This window comes from Gekko japonicus, unplaced genomic scaffold (genome assembly GCF_001447785.1).
Source record: "Gekko japonicus isolate JY-2015 unplaced genomic scaffold, Gekko_japonicus_V1.1 scaffold388, whole genome shotgun sequence".
NCBI classification, from domain to species: domain Eukaryota; kingdom Metazoa; phylum Chordata; class Lepidosauria; order Squamata; family Gekkonidae; genus Gekko; species Gekko japonicus.
This window is the reverse complement of record NW_015162490.1, coordinates 398,026-418,335: the sequence shown is the minus strand read 5'-3', so window position 1 is coordinate 418,335 and position 20,310 is coordinate 398,026. Positions and strand designations below refer to the sequence as shown.

General features: G+C 46.2%; 1 protein-coding gene across 1 annotated transcript in view; it reads right to left on the bottom strand.

Annotated features, from left to right (window-relative positions):
* The window catches only part of RALGAPA2 (Ral GTPase activating protein, alpha subunit 2 (catalytic)), a 235,075-nt gene that overhangs the window by 102,588 nt on the left and 112,177 nt on the right, over positions 1-20,310 (bottom strand). The window contains exons 25-26 of the mRNA XM_015406000.1: positions 4,191-4,319; positions 674-796 (exon numbers count right to left, since the gene is read on the bottom strand). Coding sequence (XP_015261486.1) covers positions 674-796; positions 4,191-4,319 — 252 coding nt within the window. The remainder of the gene's footprint in view (positions 1-673; positions 797-4,190; positions 4,320-20,310) is intronic.

Here is a 20,310-nt window from a genome sequence, read left to right as displayed (position 1 = left end):
CTAATTCTATCCCCAGAGGCCTCTTATAATGTCTTTTCTGAATATATAACTTCATATACAAAAAGTGCAGTTATAAAATATATATTCTGCTATACGTTTCGCTAATCGGAAGATTCTAGGTTACCTACCAAGATCTGGATCTATTATAATTAGACCTTTTGAAGACACAGTGACAGCTGTCAGCATATAAACATGTCAGAGGAAATGTCAGAACCCACATTCAAGTCAAGTTGCAGCCAATTCATATCAGCCCTGTAGGGTTCTCAAAGCAAGAGTCATTCAAGAAGTGGTTTACCATTGCCTACCTCTGTCTCATGACACTGGACTTCCTTGGTGGTTTCCCATCCAAGTACTGACCAGGGCTGACCCCTGAGGTGGTGAGCTCCCCCTCCCTGGTGGTCTTCAAGCAGTGCCTGGACAAAGCCTTGTCAGGGATGCTTTAGGCTGATTCTGCATTGAGCAGGGGGGGGGGGCTGGACTAGATGGCCTGTTTGGCCCCTTCCAACTCTATGTGGTTCTATGAATCTTGAAGGGCAGCATTATCTACCCAGACTGGCAGCCAGGGATTGGACCTGGGACCTTCTGCCTGCCAAGCTCTGCCCCTGAGACCCCCCCCCCTTCCCACAATTTTAAATCGTTAAGATAGGGATCAGCTAACGAAGCGAATGTTTACTTTGACATCCGTCGTTCCTCTGATTTCTGCTTCTGCGACGGGTTGCAACAGCGAGATTTCTTGATACAGATTCGGAAAGCAAACCAGAGAACCCAGAATGGCATGAGCTTCCAAGCGGGGAGCCTGTTAAGTGGGACATAACGGGGGGTGGGGGGGATAAATCTTGTCAATAAACATAATTCTTTTTCATAACGAATAATTCTTTTTCATAATCCCTCTTGGAACAGCATTACTTAAAATGATCAGTCGGGCTGATCAGACACTCCCGTTCGAGGGCTGTCTCCAGTCGCTCCCAAAGGTCAGCAGTGCCCCCGGTCCCAGACGTGTTTACAGGCACGACTGGGCACGTCCGCTGTGACAGCAGCTGGCACTGGGGCAAAGGCAGCTACGGAGGCAGAAGAACACAGAAGCATCATCCAGACTGATGCTTTGTGCATCACGCGCTCCTGCAAGTAGCTATGCAAAGGTGACCTCAGTCTGAGTGATCATGCTCTGGGCCTGAGGGGCACAGATGTGAGGACCATTTACACATTATAGGAGGAAACGGGTCTTTGCAGTTCTGCAACAAGCCAGAAAAGACGCCTGCTCCTTGGGAGGAAAGCGATGGCGAACCTAAACAGCATGATAAAAAGTAGAGACATCACCCTGCCAACAAAAGTCCGCATGGTCAAAGCAATGGTATTCCCAGTAGTCATGTACGGCTACGAGAGCTGGACTATAAGGAAGGCTGAGCGCCGAACAATAGATTCTTTTGAACTATGGTGCTGGAGAAGACTCTTGAGAGTCCCTTGGACTGCAAGGAGATCAAATCAGTCAACCCTAAAAGAAATCAACCCTGACTGTTCCCTGGAAGGCCAGAGACTGAAGCTGAAGCTCAAATACTTTGGCCACCCAATGAGAAGGGAGCACTCACTGGAGAAGACCCTGATGCTGGGAAAGATTGAAGGTCAAAGAAGACAGGGACGGCAAAGGATGAGATGGTTAGACAGTGTCATAGATGCAACGAACATGAAACTGAGCCAACTTCAGAGGACGGTGGAAGACAGGAAGGCCTGGCGGGATCTGGTCCATGGGGTTGCGAAGAGTCGGGCTCGACTGTGCGACTGAACAACAAAAACAAGCCAGTGTGGACTTCTTCCTCTACTGCTAGAAGGGGAGATGCCTCTCTGCAAACGCATCAGACAGCAAGCAGCAGTCCTGGAAACTGTGACTGGGTAATGCTTTTCGCCACATGGTTCCATCCATTTTGCATGCACTCTTCCTTTAGACTTTGCTGACAAGATGCCACCGATACCCCCATGGAAATGCGAAGCTGACCTTTTACTGTACCATGTGAAGTGGCACTGAGCTTTCCCTTGTAATTACCTGGTGTCAAGAGGCCTCGAAGGCCCTGACCTAATAGCAGTCCCCCTTGGTTCATGCCCACTAGCTCTCACTTGCTAAAATGGGAAGGAGAGGTAACGAGCAAAGTCAGTACGGAGAAACTGCAAAAAAGAAAGATTCGGGTGGGTATCCGTGTTGGTCTGAAGCGGCGGAACAAAGTTCCAAACTGCAAAAAAGAAAAGACTGCTACTGCAGATGACACTGGGCCACATAAGGCTTCTAGATGGGGAACTGCTTAACGGCTGCGCCCACCATTCTAATAATTTTGATTATATCCTGTTACTTTTAAAGCACAGAGTGCATATGTTCACATGACAAGGTAGTACAATACAATACTGACCAGCATCATATGTATCAGCAAGGCAGTGTATAAAAGAGCCCTCCTGGACGGTATCGTCCTTGGGACATTAACATCTGTTAAAGCATCACAGAATTGCCATGAAGATGTTCATGCATAAGTCTCTTTGGTGCACGACTACAGTCAATATATATGATTTCCTTTAGATGGCACGGTAAGTAGAACATGAAATAGTTCCCAGATAATGCACTTAACATTAGACTCAAGCTATTCTGTCTTGGTTTCCCTTCCAATTATTGATTCCAGGCTCAAGAAACACAATTGTCATGGAATTGCTCAGACATCCCCTCACCCCTCAAAATAAAACAAACCAGAAACTTATTCCCCAGGGAAAATATAGATGAGAAGTATTTGATAGATCCTAGAGTGCTTTTGGAATATCTTTTTCCAGTTATTTACTGGCGTTCAAGTTCTTGTACATTAACAGACCTGATTATGTTTTTAACATGTCAGCCAATTAAAAAGGAGTGCTATTTATAAACTTAGAAATAAAGACCAGATACCTCAAAATTGCTGTTAAACTTACATTCCTGTACTTACATTCCTCTACCTTTACCTTTACCATCACCACCTTGGCCATCATTACCAATTGGCCCTGTGAAGAGTGAACGACAACGCTGCCTGGAGCGGACACCATTGAACTGGGAGCACCATCTTTGAGATGCCATCTTTTATTGAAGACTGACTGAAGCATCTAGAGCCCTTTGTTGTTGTTGTTCAGTCGCACAGTCGAGTCCGACTCTTTGCGACCCCACGGACCAGATCACGCCAAGCCTTCCGGTCTTCCGCCGTCCTCTGAAGTTGGCTCAATTTCATGTTCGTTGCATCTGTGACACTGTCTAACCAGCTCATCCTTTGCCCTCCCCTTCTTCTTTGACCTTCAATCTTTCCCAGCATCAGGGTCTTCTCCAGTGAGTGCTCCCTTCTCATTGGGTGGCCAAAGTCTTTGAGCTTCAGTTGCATTATCTGGCCTTCCAGGGAAGTGTCAGGGTTGATTTCTTTTAGGATTGACTGATTTGAACTTCTTGCAGTCCAAGGGACTCTCAAGAGTCTTCTCCAGCACCATAGTTCAAAAGCATCTATTCTTCGGTGCTCGGCACTTGGAATATTGTAAATGATTGTTTTCATGTTGTTTTTAACTTGCTTTATGTATTGGCATTTGCCCTATTTGTGAGCCGCCCTGAGCCCGCTTGCGGGGAGAGTGGGCTATCAATTAAAAAAATAAAATAAATAAATAAATATTAATCTCCTCAGCCTGCACCATACAAGCTTCTATGTGCGTCTTGAACACAACCAAACAATAAATGCAGACTTGCTCAGACCTCCCACCCGAGACATAACCCTTGGATCATACAGCAATAATCATGGGTTTTTAAAAAAAGATTTCTTCTTTGCCACTGCTCCATGCAATGTATTCCACATGCGGCAGGGAAAAATTACATGGCTGTTTCCCACTTGACAATATTCTTCTCTCAACAACAAAAACACCCTAACGATATTCTGAAACTCAAGCCTTGCTTTTAGAGTGCAAATGGTGCTGCCGTATTAGCGAGGATATGATTTCTCACACTTTGTCCTTTTGATGAAACACCTTTGCAGTCCTCGCGTGTCACCTTATCCTACAATTTCACACCTCAGCTGCCATGGTGTCTGCCCCCAGAGCCCAGTTTCACATTGCACTAATGAGCCGACACCTGTTAGAGTAGAGAAATCTGAACCTCACTAACAATTGTGCCATCTCTCGGGAACATGGACGGCCAGCATTGCCATACTTACTTCCAACATGTTTGTACTCAGCACTCTGGCTGCGGCTGTTATGAAGTCTCCTATCAGCAATGTGAAGCCAGGTAAGCCCAAGAAGAAAAAGTAGGGCGGGCAGTGCCTGATGACAGTATTCAAGACATCCTGGGAAAGGAGAAAAAAACCAGAGCTTTTAGTTTTACCGCATGTTAAGAGCTTTGCCGGAGAGCCGCAGTACCAGTGCCCTTTTGTCCAGGCCACGGCCTGAAGGAGGTCCGCTGTATGGGGGATAAACGTGTTGCAGAGAATTCACCTGCTGGTCGAGGTTTTTTTTTTTTTTTTTAAAAGAAAGAAGAATGTCTACAAAATGTCAGGAGTCATAGTGATGGTGCTGGTCAGAGCTTCTGTTTCTTTCTAAGAGGTACATAAAAACTCCCATTCCACAGTGATTCTATCAGAGGTACTCCAACATGAGGTCAGAAAACATACGTCTGTCTGTCTGATTTATACCCCGCCCTCCCAGCCGAAGGCGGCTCACGGCGGCTCACATAAAAGAATAAAAACACACCACTAACAATTTAAACAATCCTAAAATCATCTAAAAATAATCCAACGTTAGGGGATACTGATTCAGGGGTCATTTCCTGCGGGAGCGCACAGGAGCAGAGCTCCGGCAGTAAAGAGCCCAGTGGGTGGGCACATGCAACAAGCCCCACCCCCTGCTCCCAGCAGCCCTCAGTCAGAGCAGGAAGCAGCCAGGTAAGCTGCAGAGCCCCCCCCCTTCCCGGTCCAAAACAGTCCAGTGGCACCTTTAAGACCAAGTTTTATTCAGGTACAAGCTCTCCCTCCTCTGCGAGGACAGATCTGCACATTCCCCCCCCCCAATAGCTAGCAATCCAGAAGAGTCCAGTGGAGCCTGAGCCATGGGTGTTGCCTTCTGACACACGTCCGGTGATGTCAGGGTGTGTGGCATATGCAAATAAGTTCTGCTAATGTGTTATGCTAATGAGCTCCAGCACCTCTTTTTCTACGAAATGACCCCTGCTGATAGTAATCATATCAATCAGTGATGTATTCTAGTGATCAGCCCATAGAGCTAATCCTTTATATGGCTGGCACAGGCTGTTGTCGATGGCTCCAGGGGTCAGGGTTCTCTGCCTTTCAACTATTGGTGCCGGCCCCTACTCGAAAGCCTGGTGGAAGAGCTCCGTCTTGCAGGCCTTGCAGGACTGCATAAGGTCCCGCAGGGCCCTGATCTCTTCTGGGAGCTCATTCCATCGGAACGGAGCCACCACCGAGAAAGCCCTGGCCCTGGTTACAGCCAGCCTGGCATCCTTGGGGCTCGGGAGGGCCAGTTGATTTTGCGACCCTGATCACATTGCTCTCTGGAGAACATGTGGGGAAAGGCGGTCCCTCAGGTATGTAGGCCCCTGACCATAAAGGGCTTTAAAGGCACATACAAAAAGAAATAACCTTCTCAGAAGTTCATAAAGGAACAGATATGAAGGAAAGGGATTTAGTCATCGCAAGTGATGTCATGGACACCAGCCTGTGTACATCCATTGCATTCATGCAACCACATTTCACACAAGTATGCCAAACTGCAATAGATATGTGAGCAGGGAAAAGACATAAGAACATAAGAACATAAGAGATGCCAATGTTCCGCTACACAGAAAGCGTGCCTGGTAGGCTTCTCACGTCCCCTATATGTATGTGGCCCTAGGTTTAGGATTGTATGAATTGGAACATGTAAGCCGCTCAGAGCCCTTCAGGGGTGAGCGGGATACAAATTGAAATATAAATAAATAAAAATAAAAAAAATGTTGGATCAGGCCAAAGGCCCATCCAGTCCAACACTCTGTGTCACACAGTGGCCAAAAATACCAGGTGCCATCAGGAGGTCCACCAGTGGGGCCAGGACATTAGAAGTCCTCCCACTGTTGACCCCCCCAAGCACCAAGATGACAGAGCATCACTTGCCCCAGAGTCCCTATCTATACCTTGTGGCTAATAGCCACTGATGGACCTCTGCTCCATATGCCTATCTAATTCCCTTTTGAAGCCGTCCATGCTTGTAGCCGCCACCACTTCCTGTGGCAGTGAATTCCATGGGTTAACCACTCTTTGGGTGAAGAAGTACTTCCTTTTATCCGTTCTAACCCGACCGCTCAGCAATTTCATGGAGTGCCCACGAGTTCTTGTATTGTGAGAAAGGGAGAAAAGTACCTCTTTCTCTACCTGCTCTTTCCCATGCAATTAGACACCTTCAATGCCCAAGTTAGACACCTTCAATGCCCAAGTTGCAGTACATTTTTCTGAATGCACTTGGCTGTAGCAGGTTTACCTGACACCTTTGCTGTGCCCTGGTTCTGTGCTATGACAGCCAAAAGAACCCCCAGCCATCTGTTGCTACTATAATTCTGTCTGGTCCACAGAAAAACCCTTGATGCCAAAAAAAGGAAAAGTGGGTTGGATCCTACTATTCTGTTCAACTGTGTTCCTCCGGCAAAAGGAGCTCTCTGACAACATACAGCCCTCCTCCACTGATGTAACAGCACTGTATGTCAGGCCCCTTGTGATGGAGGGAAAGAAGAAGAAGAAGAAGAAGAAGAAGAAGAAGAAGAGATTGGATTTATACCCCGCCCTTCACTTGGAGTCTCAGAGCGGCTTACAAACTCCTTTCCCTTCCCCTCCCCACAACAGACACCCTGTGAGGTGGGTGGGGCTGAGAGAGCTCTGACACAAACGGCTCTTTTTCAAGGACAGCTGTACCAGAGCTTGTGACTGACCCAAGGTCACATCAGCAGGTGCAAGTGGAGGAGTGGGGAATCAAACCCGGTTCTCCCAGATTAGAGTCCGCGCACCTAACCACGACACCAAACTGTACCACCCACCAGTGGAACAAAATCGAAGGATCCGACCCATTGCGTGGATCCAAACTTCGCTTCCGACAGTGGCCTAGTGAGGGAAGGAGGACATCAAGATGTGCTCTGTTCATCCTCCACCCACCCTCACTGCTTGGGTCCCCACTTCCTCTTCCAAAAGGAAGATGGAAATGAAATGGGAAGACTCCAGTGGAAGACAGATGAACTCTGACTGAGGGTGTAGACTCTTGTTTTTTTAATTAAGATTTTTTATTCTTTTACTTAGTAATACAATAGAAAGCAGAAAAATAAATAACACAAGCACTAAAAACAACAGGAGGGTATACATTAGAGGGATATAAGAATTGAGAACATAGTATTTACCAAATGACCCGTGAACCAAAGGTAGACTTGATAAAGGTTGATAAAGATCTAGGAGACACTGCTTGCTATCCTGGACTTATTATTTTGTCATATGACTACTCTGACCTTTTATGTCAATAGTCGGAATTAAAGGTAAAGGTAAAGGTTCCCTTGCTCGAAAGCCAGTCGAATCTGACTCTAGGGTTGCGGTGCTCAAAGCCGAAGAGCCAGCGCTGTCCGAAGACGTTTCCGTGGTCATGTGGCCGGCATGACTAAACACCAAGGCGCACGGAACGCTGTTACCTTCCCACCGAAGTGGTACCTATTTATCTACTTGCAATTTCTTGCTTTCGAACTGCTAGGTTGGCAGGAGCTGGCACTGAAGCTGGGAACTCACTCCATCATGCGGCACCCGGGTCTTGAACTGCTGAACTACTGACCTTCCACAGCCTGCAGTTCAGCGTCTTTAACCACTTGAGCCACCGCAGCTCCTCAGTCGGAATTAGGAGCCATATATTACATATAAGCTTACTCATCTAAACAAAGACATCTATACAATTAAAGAAGATAGCTAGTGTGTTATAGGGGAAAAAACCACCTATGGTAATTGAGGTTTGTGGGGAGACTTATTCTTTGTCATATGACTACTCTGACCTTTTATATCAATAGTCGGAATTAGGAGCCAAACATTAGATATAAGCTTAATCATCTAAACAAAGACATCTATACAAGTAACGAAGATAGCTAGTGTGTTATAGGAACAACCACCTATGAAAATTAAGATTTGTGGGGAGAATGTCGTGTAGACTCTGGGCTCCCGGAATTAGTCCTCTTTTGGCAATAATTTTAACCCTCATTTGGAAAAGGAGATGGAAGAATTTCTGAGGTGTCATCCTAGGAGGGCAGGTTCACATCCAGAAAAGCCCCCCCCCGCGCTTCAAAGAAAGATTTGAGAACTCTCAACGAGATGAGCCCCGTTCCACCAGCATTTGCCATTCCTACCTTTCACTTCATATGTGAAACTGATGGTAAAGAAGGCTTGGAAGAATTCCATGCTGCTTGGATTCCGTCCAGGCTGCCCTTTAAGCCCTAATTGGTATTTTCTGAATCAGGGTGGTTGGGGAGGAGGATGAGGGAGAGACTGTTCTCTAACAGGGCTGGAAAGAAAGACCCTGCCTCCATTGGGGGAGTACCTCCATTGGGAGAGCCAGTTTGGTGTCATGGTTAAGTGTGCAGGCTCTAATCTGGGAGAACCGGGGTTGATTCCCCACTCATCCGCTTGCAGCTGCTGGATGACCTTGGGGAAGCCATAGCTCTGTCAGAGCTGTTCTTGAAAAAGCAGTTCTCAGTCAGGGCTCTCTCAGCCCCGCCTCCCTCACAGGGTGTCTGTTGTGGGGAGGGGAAGGGAAAGGAGTTTGTAAGCCGCTCTGAGACTCTGAGTGAAGGGCGGGGTATAAATCCAATCTATTCTTCTTGTTTATTTATTTTATATCCCGCCCTCCCCGCCGAAGCAGGCTCAGAGTGGGTTAAAAGGTAAAGGCAAAGGTCTCCCTTGCTCGAAAGCCAGTCGAGTCCGACTCTAGGGTTGCGATGCTCATCTCCGTTTCAAAGCCGAAGAGCCAGCGCTGTCCGAAGACATTTCCGTGGTCATGTGGCCGGCATGACTAAACACCAAGGCGCACGGAATGCTGTTCCCTTCCCACCGAAGTGGTACCTATTTATCTACTTGCCATTTCTTGCTTTCGAACTGCTAGGTTGGCAGGAGCGGGAACTAGAGACGGGAGCTCACTCCGTCACAAATGTCATACACGTTTAAAACGATACGACAAGATAAAATAAGACAAGAGTATGAGAACAAGAGCAGCTGTGGAAGCTATTTAGTTTTAACTCTTCCACGTGAACACATGAAGATGCCTTATAGTGAATCGGACCACTGGTCCACTGAAATCAGTCTCCTTAGACCAAGGCTCCCTCTAAGCTGTGGAGTCTTGTGAGCAAAAATCCTACTTTGTGAGCTCCTGGCATTAAAGTTGTGAGCGACTGATTTGGCTGCTACATAAATCAGTTTGCTCTGGAGCCCTCCTTCCTGAGCTAAGACAAAAATGTGTGAGCCGGAGGCTAAAAAACTGTGGGCTGGCTCACACTCACTCAGCTTAGAAGGGACAATGCCTCAGACCGCCCCTCAGGGTCTCAGGAAGAAGTCCTTCACATCGCCTACTACCCGATCCTTTTAACTGGAGATGCCAAAGACTGAACCTGGGATCTTCCTGCGTGCCAAGCAGATCCTCTGCCACTGAGCCGAGGCCACTCCCCTCCACCTGCCTGCCTGCCAAGACCACCCTCAAGGCAACGGTTAGCTCTGCTGAGAAAAACAAACTCACCTGAAAACATCATTAACGAAAAGGCAATTTGTCTCCAGGCCTAGCAGATCTCCAAATGCCTATTCCGTAGGAATACCGTCTCTCAAAGAATAGTGTAAAGCTGACTGACTCAAGACCACAGAATTGAAAAGAAGGTGCTAGTAAGCACCTTTTGCCTGCATTCGCTTTTTTTTTGGTCCTGCTTCTTGTTGTCTAGAAACAAACACTAACCTGTGGGAGAAAGGACGAACTTACATGACTTTACCTACCTCCCTTGTTTTTGTCAAAATGGCCGTAACAATATATTACGGGGGGAAAGGAGGAGGACAATATGAGAAAGTGTTAGTAAAAACCATATCGAAATAAAAGTCAAAACCTAACACATAACCACCACACGTCTGCTAGCAAAAGCATATCCTCCACATCAACCAACTGAAATTTTTAGTTTTAGACCTCCCAAGTCTCTTCCCCATGAATTAAAATTTTTCCACTGGGGAGCGAAGGAAGTTTTAATCTCCAGGAGCTATTAAAAGACCACAGAAAACTGCTGAGGGACAACAGTTGCCAGCCTTCGCCTTTCCCTATCACAACCCAATGTGATGGATGCTTTTACACAAATACGGTTTAAAAGGCAAATAGATTTTAGCATCACAGCGGCCATCATTTTCACCTCTGAAACGCCACTCAGGTTAATGTTCAAACGGGTTTTAATCACTTCCCGTGATACATTTTAAAGGCAATATCAGTCAAGGCAAACATTGTGAAAGAATGAGCAGATGGACGCTGGAACTCGTAAAGTGGCTGGTAAACTCCTGCTCGGAAGACAGAACAAAAGATCCACCTTTCCCATAATTAAGGGGCTGATTAATGCATTGGGCTCCTCACGACACACCTGTAATTACTCAGAGAGGTAAGCATTGTGCTGTGCGCCTAGTGTCTGAACAAGCTCTATCGCGGCAGATGGGGCTGCATCTCTGTTGACATATGCTGCAATAAAAAGACTCATGAATCTTGGCATGAAAGGCAGCAGAGAGGGGCATTTTTAAAGATTAATAAGTACTAACTGTTAACCCTGCTGCATTTGTATCGACTCAATGTGCCCACCCAAGGGAAAACAGCACGTTTAACTCCTTTCTGAATCCTAATGCAAAAATAATAACAATAATAATAATCCTGGAATACTCCCAGAAAGGAACAGGCAAAACTACATATCTGAAATCTCAAAATCCTCACTGCTTAATTCCTAAAAAGAGAAAGGGCTGGACTCAAGCCCTCTACCCTTTCTTCCCGCCCCAGATGTCTTTGTTTCCTAAGGTTATTCAGCTGGGAGACAAAAGCACAATGGATACAGTTCGCCAGGAAGTTCTGCTGTGTGAGTTCCAGTGAAGTGAATGAAAAATTGAACTGTGCAGACATAAGAACATAAGAACATAAGAGATGACAATGTTGGATCAGGCCAAAGGCTCATCCAGTCCAACACTCTGTGTCACACAGTGGGCAGAAATACCAGGTGCCATCAGGAGGTCCACCAGTGGGGCCAGGACATTAGAAGCTCTCCCGCTGTTGCCCCCCCCCCAAGCACCAAGAAGACAGATCATCACTTGCCCCAGAGCCCCTATCTATACCTTGTGGCTAATAGCCACTGCTCCATATGTTGATCCAGTTCATAAGAACATAAGAGATGCCAATGTTGGATCAGGCCAAAGGCCCATCCAGTCCAACACTCTGTATCACACAGTGGCCAGAAATACCAGGTGCCATCAGGAGGTCCACCAGTGGGGCCAGGACACTAGAATAGACTGCAGACTATTCTCTCGATGGCTGAACTGGGGTTGCCACCACCCTCAGGGTCTGTGCTCCTGCTGCTACTTGATGGAGAAGTCGGAGCAAAATTGTATGGGCGGGGGGGGGGGAGGAAGATGGTGTCGCATGATGCTATGACATCACTCCCACCATGCGACACTCTAGGAATCTCCAAGTCTCTGTGGTAAAAACAGTAGGGACTTGGGAAATTCCTGGAGTGCTTCTGACATCGCAAAGTCACTTTAAGGGCCGCATGAACACATGAAGCTGCCTTATACCAAATCAGACCATTGGTCCATCAAGTTCATAAGAACATAAGAACACGAGAGAAGCCAGTGTTGGATCAGGCCAATGGCCCATCCAGTCCAACACTTTGTCACACAGTGGCCAAAAATACCAGGTGCCATCAGGAGGTCCATCAGTGGGGCCAGGACACTAGAAGCCCTCCCACTGTTGCCCCCCACCCCCAAGCACCAAGGGTACAGAGCATCACTTGCCCCAGACTTTCCTATCTATTTTTGTTATTCAGTCGCATAGTTGAGTCCGACTCTTCGCGACCCCATGGACCAGATCCCGCCAGGCCTTCCTGTCTTCCGCCGTCCTCTGAGTTTGCTCAATGGTGCTGGAGAACTATGGTGCTGGAGAAGACTCTTGAGAGTCCCCTGGACTGCAAGGAGATAAAATCAGTCAATCCTAAAAGAAATCAACCTGGACTGTTCCCTGGAAGGCCAGATAATGAAACTGAAGCTCAAATACTTTGGCCACCCATTGAGAAGGGAGCACTCACTGGAGAAGACCCTGATGCTGGGAAAGATTGAAGGTCAAAGAAGACGGGGACGGCAAAGGATGAGATGGTTAGACAGTGTCATAGATGCAACGAACATAAAGTTGAGGACGGCGGAAGGACGGCGGAAGACCGGAAGGCCTGGCGTGATCTGGTCCATGGGGTCGCGAAGAGTCGGACTCGACTGTGCGACTGAACAACAACAACAAAGCAGGACAGGAATCCAATTTGGGTCTTCACCATGGCATGGAAGAAGAACGGTTTAACTCCTTCCCTCTCACGTACTGTTTCCCCTTGCCTAAAATGGAAGAGGAAGACTCAACATGAGATGGATTGACTCGAACAAAGAGACCACGGCCCTTAGTTTGCAAGACCTGAGCCAGGCTGTTAGCCATAGGATGTTTTGGAGGACATTAATTCATGGGGTTGACATAAGCTGGAAGCGCCTTGATGGCACGCACATGTCTTGCAGTTACTATGTACCCATTAGGGTAAACATACAAGTACTCTGACAGTGTAGCCCTAAGCAGAATTATACCCTTCTAAGTCCACACAATAGAAGATTAAGTTTGCAGGCCAAGTGCGCACTTATCTGGGAATAATCCTGACTGATCTCAGTGGTCGTTTCTTTATGAGACAGATTAATATGATCTGGCTGTAGAGGAGATTAAGGAACTCTGCATCATCTTATAGTTTGTGAGTTTATGAGTAAACAGATTAATATGATCTGGTTGTAGAGGAGATTAAGGAACTCCGCATCATCTTATAGTTTGGTGCCACACAATTCCCTTCGCATACACTGTACCAAACAGATGCTGACCCGGCTTTCAAAATACTTTCCAGAACTTAAAACGCGGCAGTGTCTCCAAACAACCTGTTCTACCCTCTAGCAGGGCTATTTTCTTCCATTCCTGTCTATTGTCTTTTCTTCAGCTCCTGTCTGCCCCCGTGATCTGGATCTTCCCTGGAAAGCTAGAAAAACCTGCTCTTCCCTCCTTCTTTCTGACATCACATAGCTGTTTGGAAAGTACCTTAATGCCCAGTGTCACCATTAATCTTTTCGTGAGGATAAACACGATACACTCTCCAAGCCCAGGCTCATTTCTGCTGACTGTTTTGAATCCTCTTCAATTTGTCTGCCTGTGGGTAACATATGGTGCCTTAAACTTGACAAAATGTCCCAGTTAAGTGCAGTAAGCAGAGCGGGTCCTGTGAACTCTTGTTGTGCGACTCGGTTATCACTGAACTGAGAAGGACTCTTCGGTTTCTTTCCCTCTTTTTTTTAAAAAGGCCACCCCACCTGTCGCTGGCAGCAGTGCCCAGAACACTAATTTTTTCGGTGTGTTAACCCTGTGTCCATTCCCACAAAAAATTACTGAAGATCTGAGTGTGTGCGTGTTGATTTTTTTAGAATTCTATATCCCTCTGTGGAAACAGTAGACCAAAGCAGATTTGGGGGTCAGGTTACGGCTTTAAGCTGAAAATAAAATTCTCTACGCCCAGCCTTTTAGCGTGAGGGGAAATTATTCACCCACACACCCTCAAAAGAGGAGTCTAAGCAGCCAGCAAGTATACCACCAAGCAGCTAATTTCATATTACAGAAACACACAAAATCTATTCTGACAAGGGAAAAATACTTCCCACACCCCAAACTTTTTTTTGGAATCTATATAGATCAGTGATGGCGAACCTTTTAGAGACTGAGTGCTCAAACTGTGACCCAAATCCCACTTATTTATCGCAAAGTGCCAACACGGCCATTTAACCTGAATACTGAGGTTTTACTTTAGAAAAAACAACTCATACATTAGCTTAAGATGATCCAAACAAAGTAAGGAAAGCAATCCCAAATGCTTTCATTGACTTAAAATTATTTGGCAGAGAATTCCACACTTTAATGATGGTCTGGGCCTGGCTGGGGCGATGGCACGTGTGCCCACAGAGAGGGCTCTGAGTGCCACCTCTGGCACCCGTGCCATAGGTTCGCCACCACTGATATAGATTCTTCTCTAATTAGCTGTCCCTAGTATATATAAAAGAAGACTGCTGTGCCTTTTCAATTTACATGCCAACATTTAGTTTTTTTAGGTAATAAGAATAACGGCCAGATAATTGTTAATGATCACGTTCTGAAGTTGGGGTGGGGACACATCTGGTGAAGTTAAACACACAGCTGGGCGGTAAGCGAAATCAAAATTCACACTCCTTTCACAGGCTGGTACAAATTAATCCCCCCCCCCATCATATTTGTTTCATTGAAGCTACACAGAATCCACAAATCTTGGGGCAGTGTTGGATCTATCGATTTCTACCTGGATCTAGATAATAAAGTGACTGCAAATGTGGCACTGCTGAGGGATGGAGCCAGTACAAACCCCACCTGTGTTTAGCAAATTTTGGCAAGGCCCCGGGGCTGGCTACTGAGGTTGCCAACTCTGGGTTGAGAAATTCCTGTAGATTTGGGTGTGTGTGTATGTGTGTGAAGTGACTTCAGCCAGATATAATGCTAGAGAGTCCACACACCACCACCACCCCGCAAAAAAAGCAGCCATTTTATCCATGGGAACTGATTTCTCTGGTCTGGAGATTAGTTATAATTCTGGGAGCTCTCCAGGCTCCAGCTGGAGGCTGGCATCCCCAGCAGCTACGCTTCCACTTTTCTTGCAGATCCCTGACTAGCTTTGGTATTAATCACTTCCAAGGGCTGAAGGTGTGTAATGTTTAATCTCACCCTCTATTGTAACCTTTTCAAGAATAACAGCTTTGTGACTCAATTTTCCTACGGTGATTGACTTGGACTGAATTGAGGTTGCTAAGGAGTTTTGACAAACTGCTTTTGCTGAACGCTGAATACCTAAAGATTAAAAATCTACCTGTCATGAAGCGAACCAGCAATTTATGAAGAGATTTCGCCTCCTGAGAAAGCAACAACACGAAAACATCTGCTTTATGTCAATGATCTTGCAAAAAAAAAAAAAATCAGGTAGTTCAAACAGGCCAGGTTGTTCCCATCCCTTCAAAGTGCAAGTCCATAAATGTAAGCACAGCATTCAGCAGCTTAAAGCTTAGTAAATCAATCATTTTAATTGAATGTTAGGTACACAGCAACTGGGGGAAAGCATATGCCATAAGAAAAACGGGCCGAGATGGTAACTGAAATAGGTTTACTTATCCAGTATTTCTTTCCTTCTTTTATAATTGACTGATAAATGTGTAAGATAATTCTGTCTGATTATGGCTCCAAATCATTCAACAATTACAGAAAGTGAAAATTTAAAATGAGGGATTTGTTCTGGAAGCATTTCCATTGTTTACATAATTGCGGCAGTATAATTTAGTGTTGATGTTGTTATGGAAAAGGGCAGAAAGAACCATTACGAACTCTGGCAATTCAAAATTATGCACCGCGACGCTGCAAATGGGATAACAAAAAGGGGGAAATCTCCAGGTTCTGCCACACTAAGAAGGATTAACTCTACCGTCTTACAGACTCTGCTGCTGTCAAAGCATTGGCATTAAAAATTGTGGCAAAGATCACTTAAAAATATCCCCCCCCCACCACAATGACTTATGCTCAATATTGGAAACAAGAAAAAATACCAGAGATCTGGGAGTGGATAAAAAAGCTACTTTTCATGGTTGAAATGGACAAAATGACAAGAAAACTTAAGAATCAAGAGGCGGAGGAATCTTTTGCAGACTGGAAAGACCTTAAAGAGTATTTGGAGAAATATTGGGATGTGAAGAATAATCTATTTTGCTTTGATAACGATTAAGGATAGTTGAAATGTGTTAAAATAATAGTTTAAGGAAATGTTACCTGATAAGTTTACTTTTAGATGAAGGGAGAAGGGAAGAGAAAATTGAAAATTTGGAAGGGAGGTGGGAGCACTGCGGGAAGCCAGAAGGGGGGAGAGGTTAGGAGGGTAAAAAAGGGTATAAGATGGTTGATAAAATGTTATAATGTTTGTCTTGATGTTATATCCTAATAATACATTGTTTTTTTAAAAAAAATATATCCCCACCACCACTACTTACTTCAAGTTCACAGAGAGGCCAGTTATAAAAATGCCCCTTTCCGATTACTGTTCAAACTATAGCCATTTCCAGATGTAACACGATAGCCCACCATCTGTGTTAGAGAGACTCTCGGTTGTTCCTCACTAGAAACAAGCTGGTATTTTCACAGATTAATTCCTGCCCTTAATTATGGAGAACAGGACAACATTTCAGTGACTGAAGAGCTTACCCTCTTTTCCCTTTTGAAAAGGAGAGGGACACTTAAATTAAGTGGCAGATTTTTAGGCATGCGTTTCCACAGCAGAACCTCTCCCAATTTAAAATCTAGCCAGACGCACAGAAAAGTTTTATTGTTGTTAGTAAGCATTACAGTCCTTAATGAAGGAAGCGGTAACCCAAGAAGGTCAACATCTAAGAGGATTAAGAAATCCAACTTGTTAAAATTTAGTACTCCACTCAGATACAAGATATTCAAATAGATATTTGAAGTACTTGTTACTAAGCAATATGATGCTGGACCAATTGTCTTACAGATCTGTTTGTGTGTGCCGCATTTCTCCAGGTTAGATTTGTCTAGCTTTCCCCCCTCTGCGTTCCACTTTAGTGTGCGGATTGGGTGTCTGCACAGATCACCTGAACTGTAAGCCTTTTATCTTGGCACACTTGGTCTCTGTCTGTTCTCTCGTCTGATAGTGACCCGGCAAACAGTCCGGGAATTTGCAGGAAGGTGTAGCAATGGCTTTGGGGGCTTTCCCAGTCATCTGACTCCCCCACCCCCACCATGCCTTGAAAAAATAACAACCCCAAACACACTCTCCCCCACAATGTAAAGCACAAACTGCCTCCCCAAATGAGTTGTTCAAATTGCAAGAAACATGGAGATTACATAAATACAAGTCCTCTAATTTCCATAAATGTGGCTTTCGGGGTGTCAGGATCTGGCAGTTTTAAGCATATGGTTATTTCCAGAGCCTCTAATTCCAATTAATTTTCACACCAATAGTATGATGCAATTTCTCAAATTAAAAAAAAATGAAATGATGCAACAATTGCATAGCCTTGCTCTCTTAGCTGTGAGGCTTTTCAGCAAGAAGAAAAGGCAAGAAACTCCTGCGGGGGGGGAGGGGGGGGAAGCAGACCAACACAACTCTGAATCATACGCGAGAGTGCAGCAGCCAGGAAGTTTTTTTTGTGCTTTCTCCCCCCCCCCAAAAAAAAAGTCTGTAAAGGACTTACATACAATTCAGGGGGTTAAGAATGAACACAATGACTATCTAGTCCCATTCAATGAAGTATTAAATGCCCACTATGCTACGCATTAGCTCACGTAAACACCCTGCGCTTTCAAAATTCATCCCCTAAGAACTGCATGCACCCAGGATAGATTTCGTACAATGCCGCTGTTTACAGAGACGCCAGATCAAATTAAAAACAACATAACACTGGGAATCAGTCTGATATAGCAAATTCCAAAGACCGGAGGGAGACGTAGTCTGAAGGAGGAGAATAACGACCTGGATTTGGCCTTTGGAGCACACAGCATCACGACGCGATGCCTCCTTCACAGTGCCCTTCCCTTTATTATAGTCTAGAGCAGGGGTGTCAAACATAAGGCCTGGGGGCCGGAACCGGCCCGCCCAGGGCTCTTATGTGGCTCGCAAGCAACTAGTGCAAGGGAGGGGACAGGAGACTGCTTGAGGGGGGGGGCAGTGGGCAGAGCCACTCCGATTGTGGCTTCAGCGTGGCGGAACAACCTCGTCTGCAGCAGTCAAGCAGCGTGGGAGCGTCTGCCCAGTGCTGCACCGCTGGCTCTCCAGTCCGCCCAGATGGGTTTTCCTTTGCACACACCCCCTTCCAGCTCATGAGGCCTTGCAGCAGGGATACCCCAACCTGGAGCTCACCAGCTGCTGTCTTTTATACAGTTTATGTCTCCGGTACCTGACATTACGTTTTATGGCACACATGGCCCAGTCCCGACAAAGTGACATTTATGTAAGATCTGGCCCTCATGACAAATGAGTTCGGCGCCCCTGGTCTAGAGATCGTAGTTCAGCACATTTTAAGAATTTAGGGGACTGTTAGGATTAACTAAAAATCCCTACATACGTTGGGAAACAAAGACTGCGCCGTCCCACCCATCCCACTGAGTTGGCCTCAACAGCCTCCGGGGGCCCCTTTGACAGTCAGGCCTAGGAGCAACACTTGCACAGCAGCAAACTTTGTGGGCCCAGACACAACAACTGAAAAATCTTACAAAGAATGCGAGAACTGCACTTCAATTACTTGGGTTGGGGTTTTGACAGACAAAAGGTATGTCCACGCAAGGCTGCCTGGATCCGCTTCAAAGTGCAGGTTATTACCTATAAAGCCCTATATGGCCAGGGTCCAGCCTACCTGAGGGACCGCTTTGCCCCACATGTTCCCCCAAGAGCACTACGGTCGGGACCCCAAAATTTGTTGGGTCATCCCGGGCCCTAAGGATGCCAAACTAGCTGTGACCAGGGCCAGGGCTTTTTCGGTGGCGGCTCCTACCTGGTGGAACGAGCTCCCGGGGGAGATCCGGGCCCTGCGGGACCTTGTGCAGTTCCTCAGGGCCTGCAAGACGGAGCTCTTCCGCCAGGCCTTTGAGTAGGAGCCGCCCCCCCATTATACCACCACTGTCAAGGTACCTTAAAGGATGCATTGACGAGGCCCGAGGAAGAACCTGGAAATTGCAGAAGATCTGATTGGGCACGTACACCATGGGAGGACCATCTGGAACTGTGGTGATACCATCTTGGATCTAGGATACTAGTAACTGGATTGAGTACTGTGGTTTTAGTGTTGGATGTTTTTACTATGTTTTTATATGTTTTTACCTATGGCATGGCTAGCGACCTTGACTCTGTTAGCCGCCCTGAGCCCACTGGGGAGGGCGGGATACAAATGTGAAATAAATAAATAAATAAATAAGATGGGATACAACGGACTGGTGAGAAGGTGCAATCTTCTTTCTCTAGAGCCAGTAGCCTCAATATGACTAGAAGCTTGTTTGGCTAAGACCTGTACTAAGTGTTTGCCTACTCTGAGGCAGGGCTTTCAGAGCCCCCCCCCCCCACCTCCCCTTCTTGACCTCATTTTTTAAATAACTGTTCACAGCCATTTTCCCCCCGCCCTCGGTGAGGGCTTCTTTCTCCTTCAGTCTGACCCTAGTCAATTAGAATCATGTAATAGACATGATCACATCACAATATTATACAGACAATTATAGCTTACTATGCAACAACAACACTGAGGGCAAATGAAGCCAATTTAGAGTGATGGGAATTTCCCAGGCTGGTCATAGCCAACCTGGAAGAGGAGCGAACCATAGCCTATTCTGCGTAACGTTCCCTGACAGATGATGGAGGGGAGCGGTGGCACAGAGGATTTATCCTCTGGTTAACATCTGAACTGAACAGAGTTGCTGTCAGTTCTAGCCCACACTGGTGTGAGCTACCGGCCTTGTCCCCAGCTCGCCATACACCCAGCAGTTCGAAAGCTTTGGCGAGTAGATAAAATGGGTACCACTCCTTAGAGAGGGTGTGCACACTAAACCCCGTAGGGGAGGTGTTAGCTGGCGAATGGAATGTCCCGCTCATAAGCTCAGAAGCCTGATAAAAAGACCTCTTCGGCATTAAGAAGCCTGTGATGGGCTAATCCGGCCAGGCGGTGGCAGTGCGGCGCAACGATTCAAAGCAGCCCAGGAAGAACCAAGGTCATCAAGCCAAGCCGAAAAGTGAATGCCTCCGGAACACGTCTGAAGCCTAAAGCTGAACAAAAATCCCCGTCGGCTGCAAAATGTGTGCGATTTAAAGAATTATATGTTGTCCTCCCTTACCCCTATGAAAATGTTAGTCCCTTGTGTGAAACCGTGTAACTGTCAATCGCTCAGAGCCAGCAGCTCTGCCGGATTGAGCGATCAATAAATCAAAAGGTA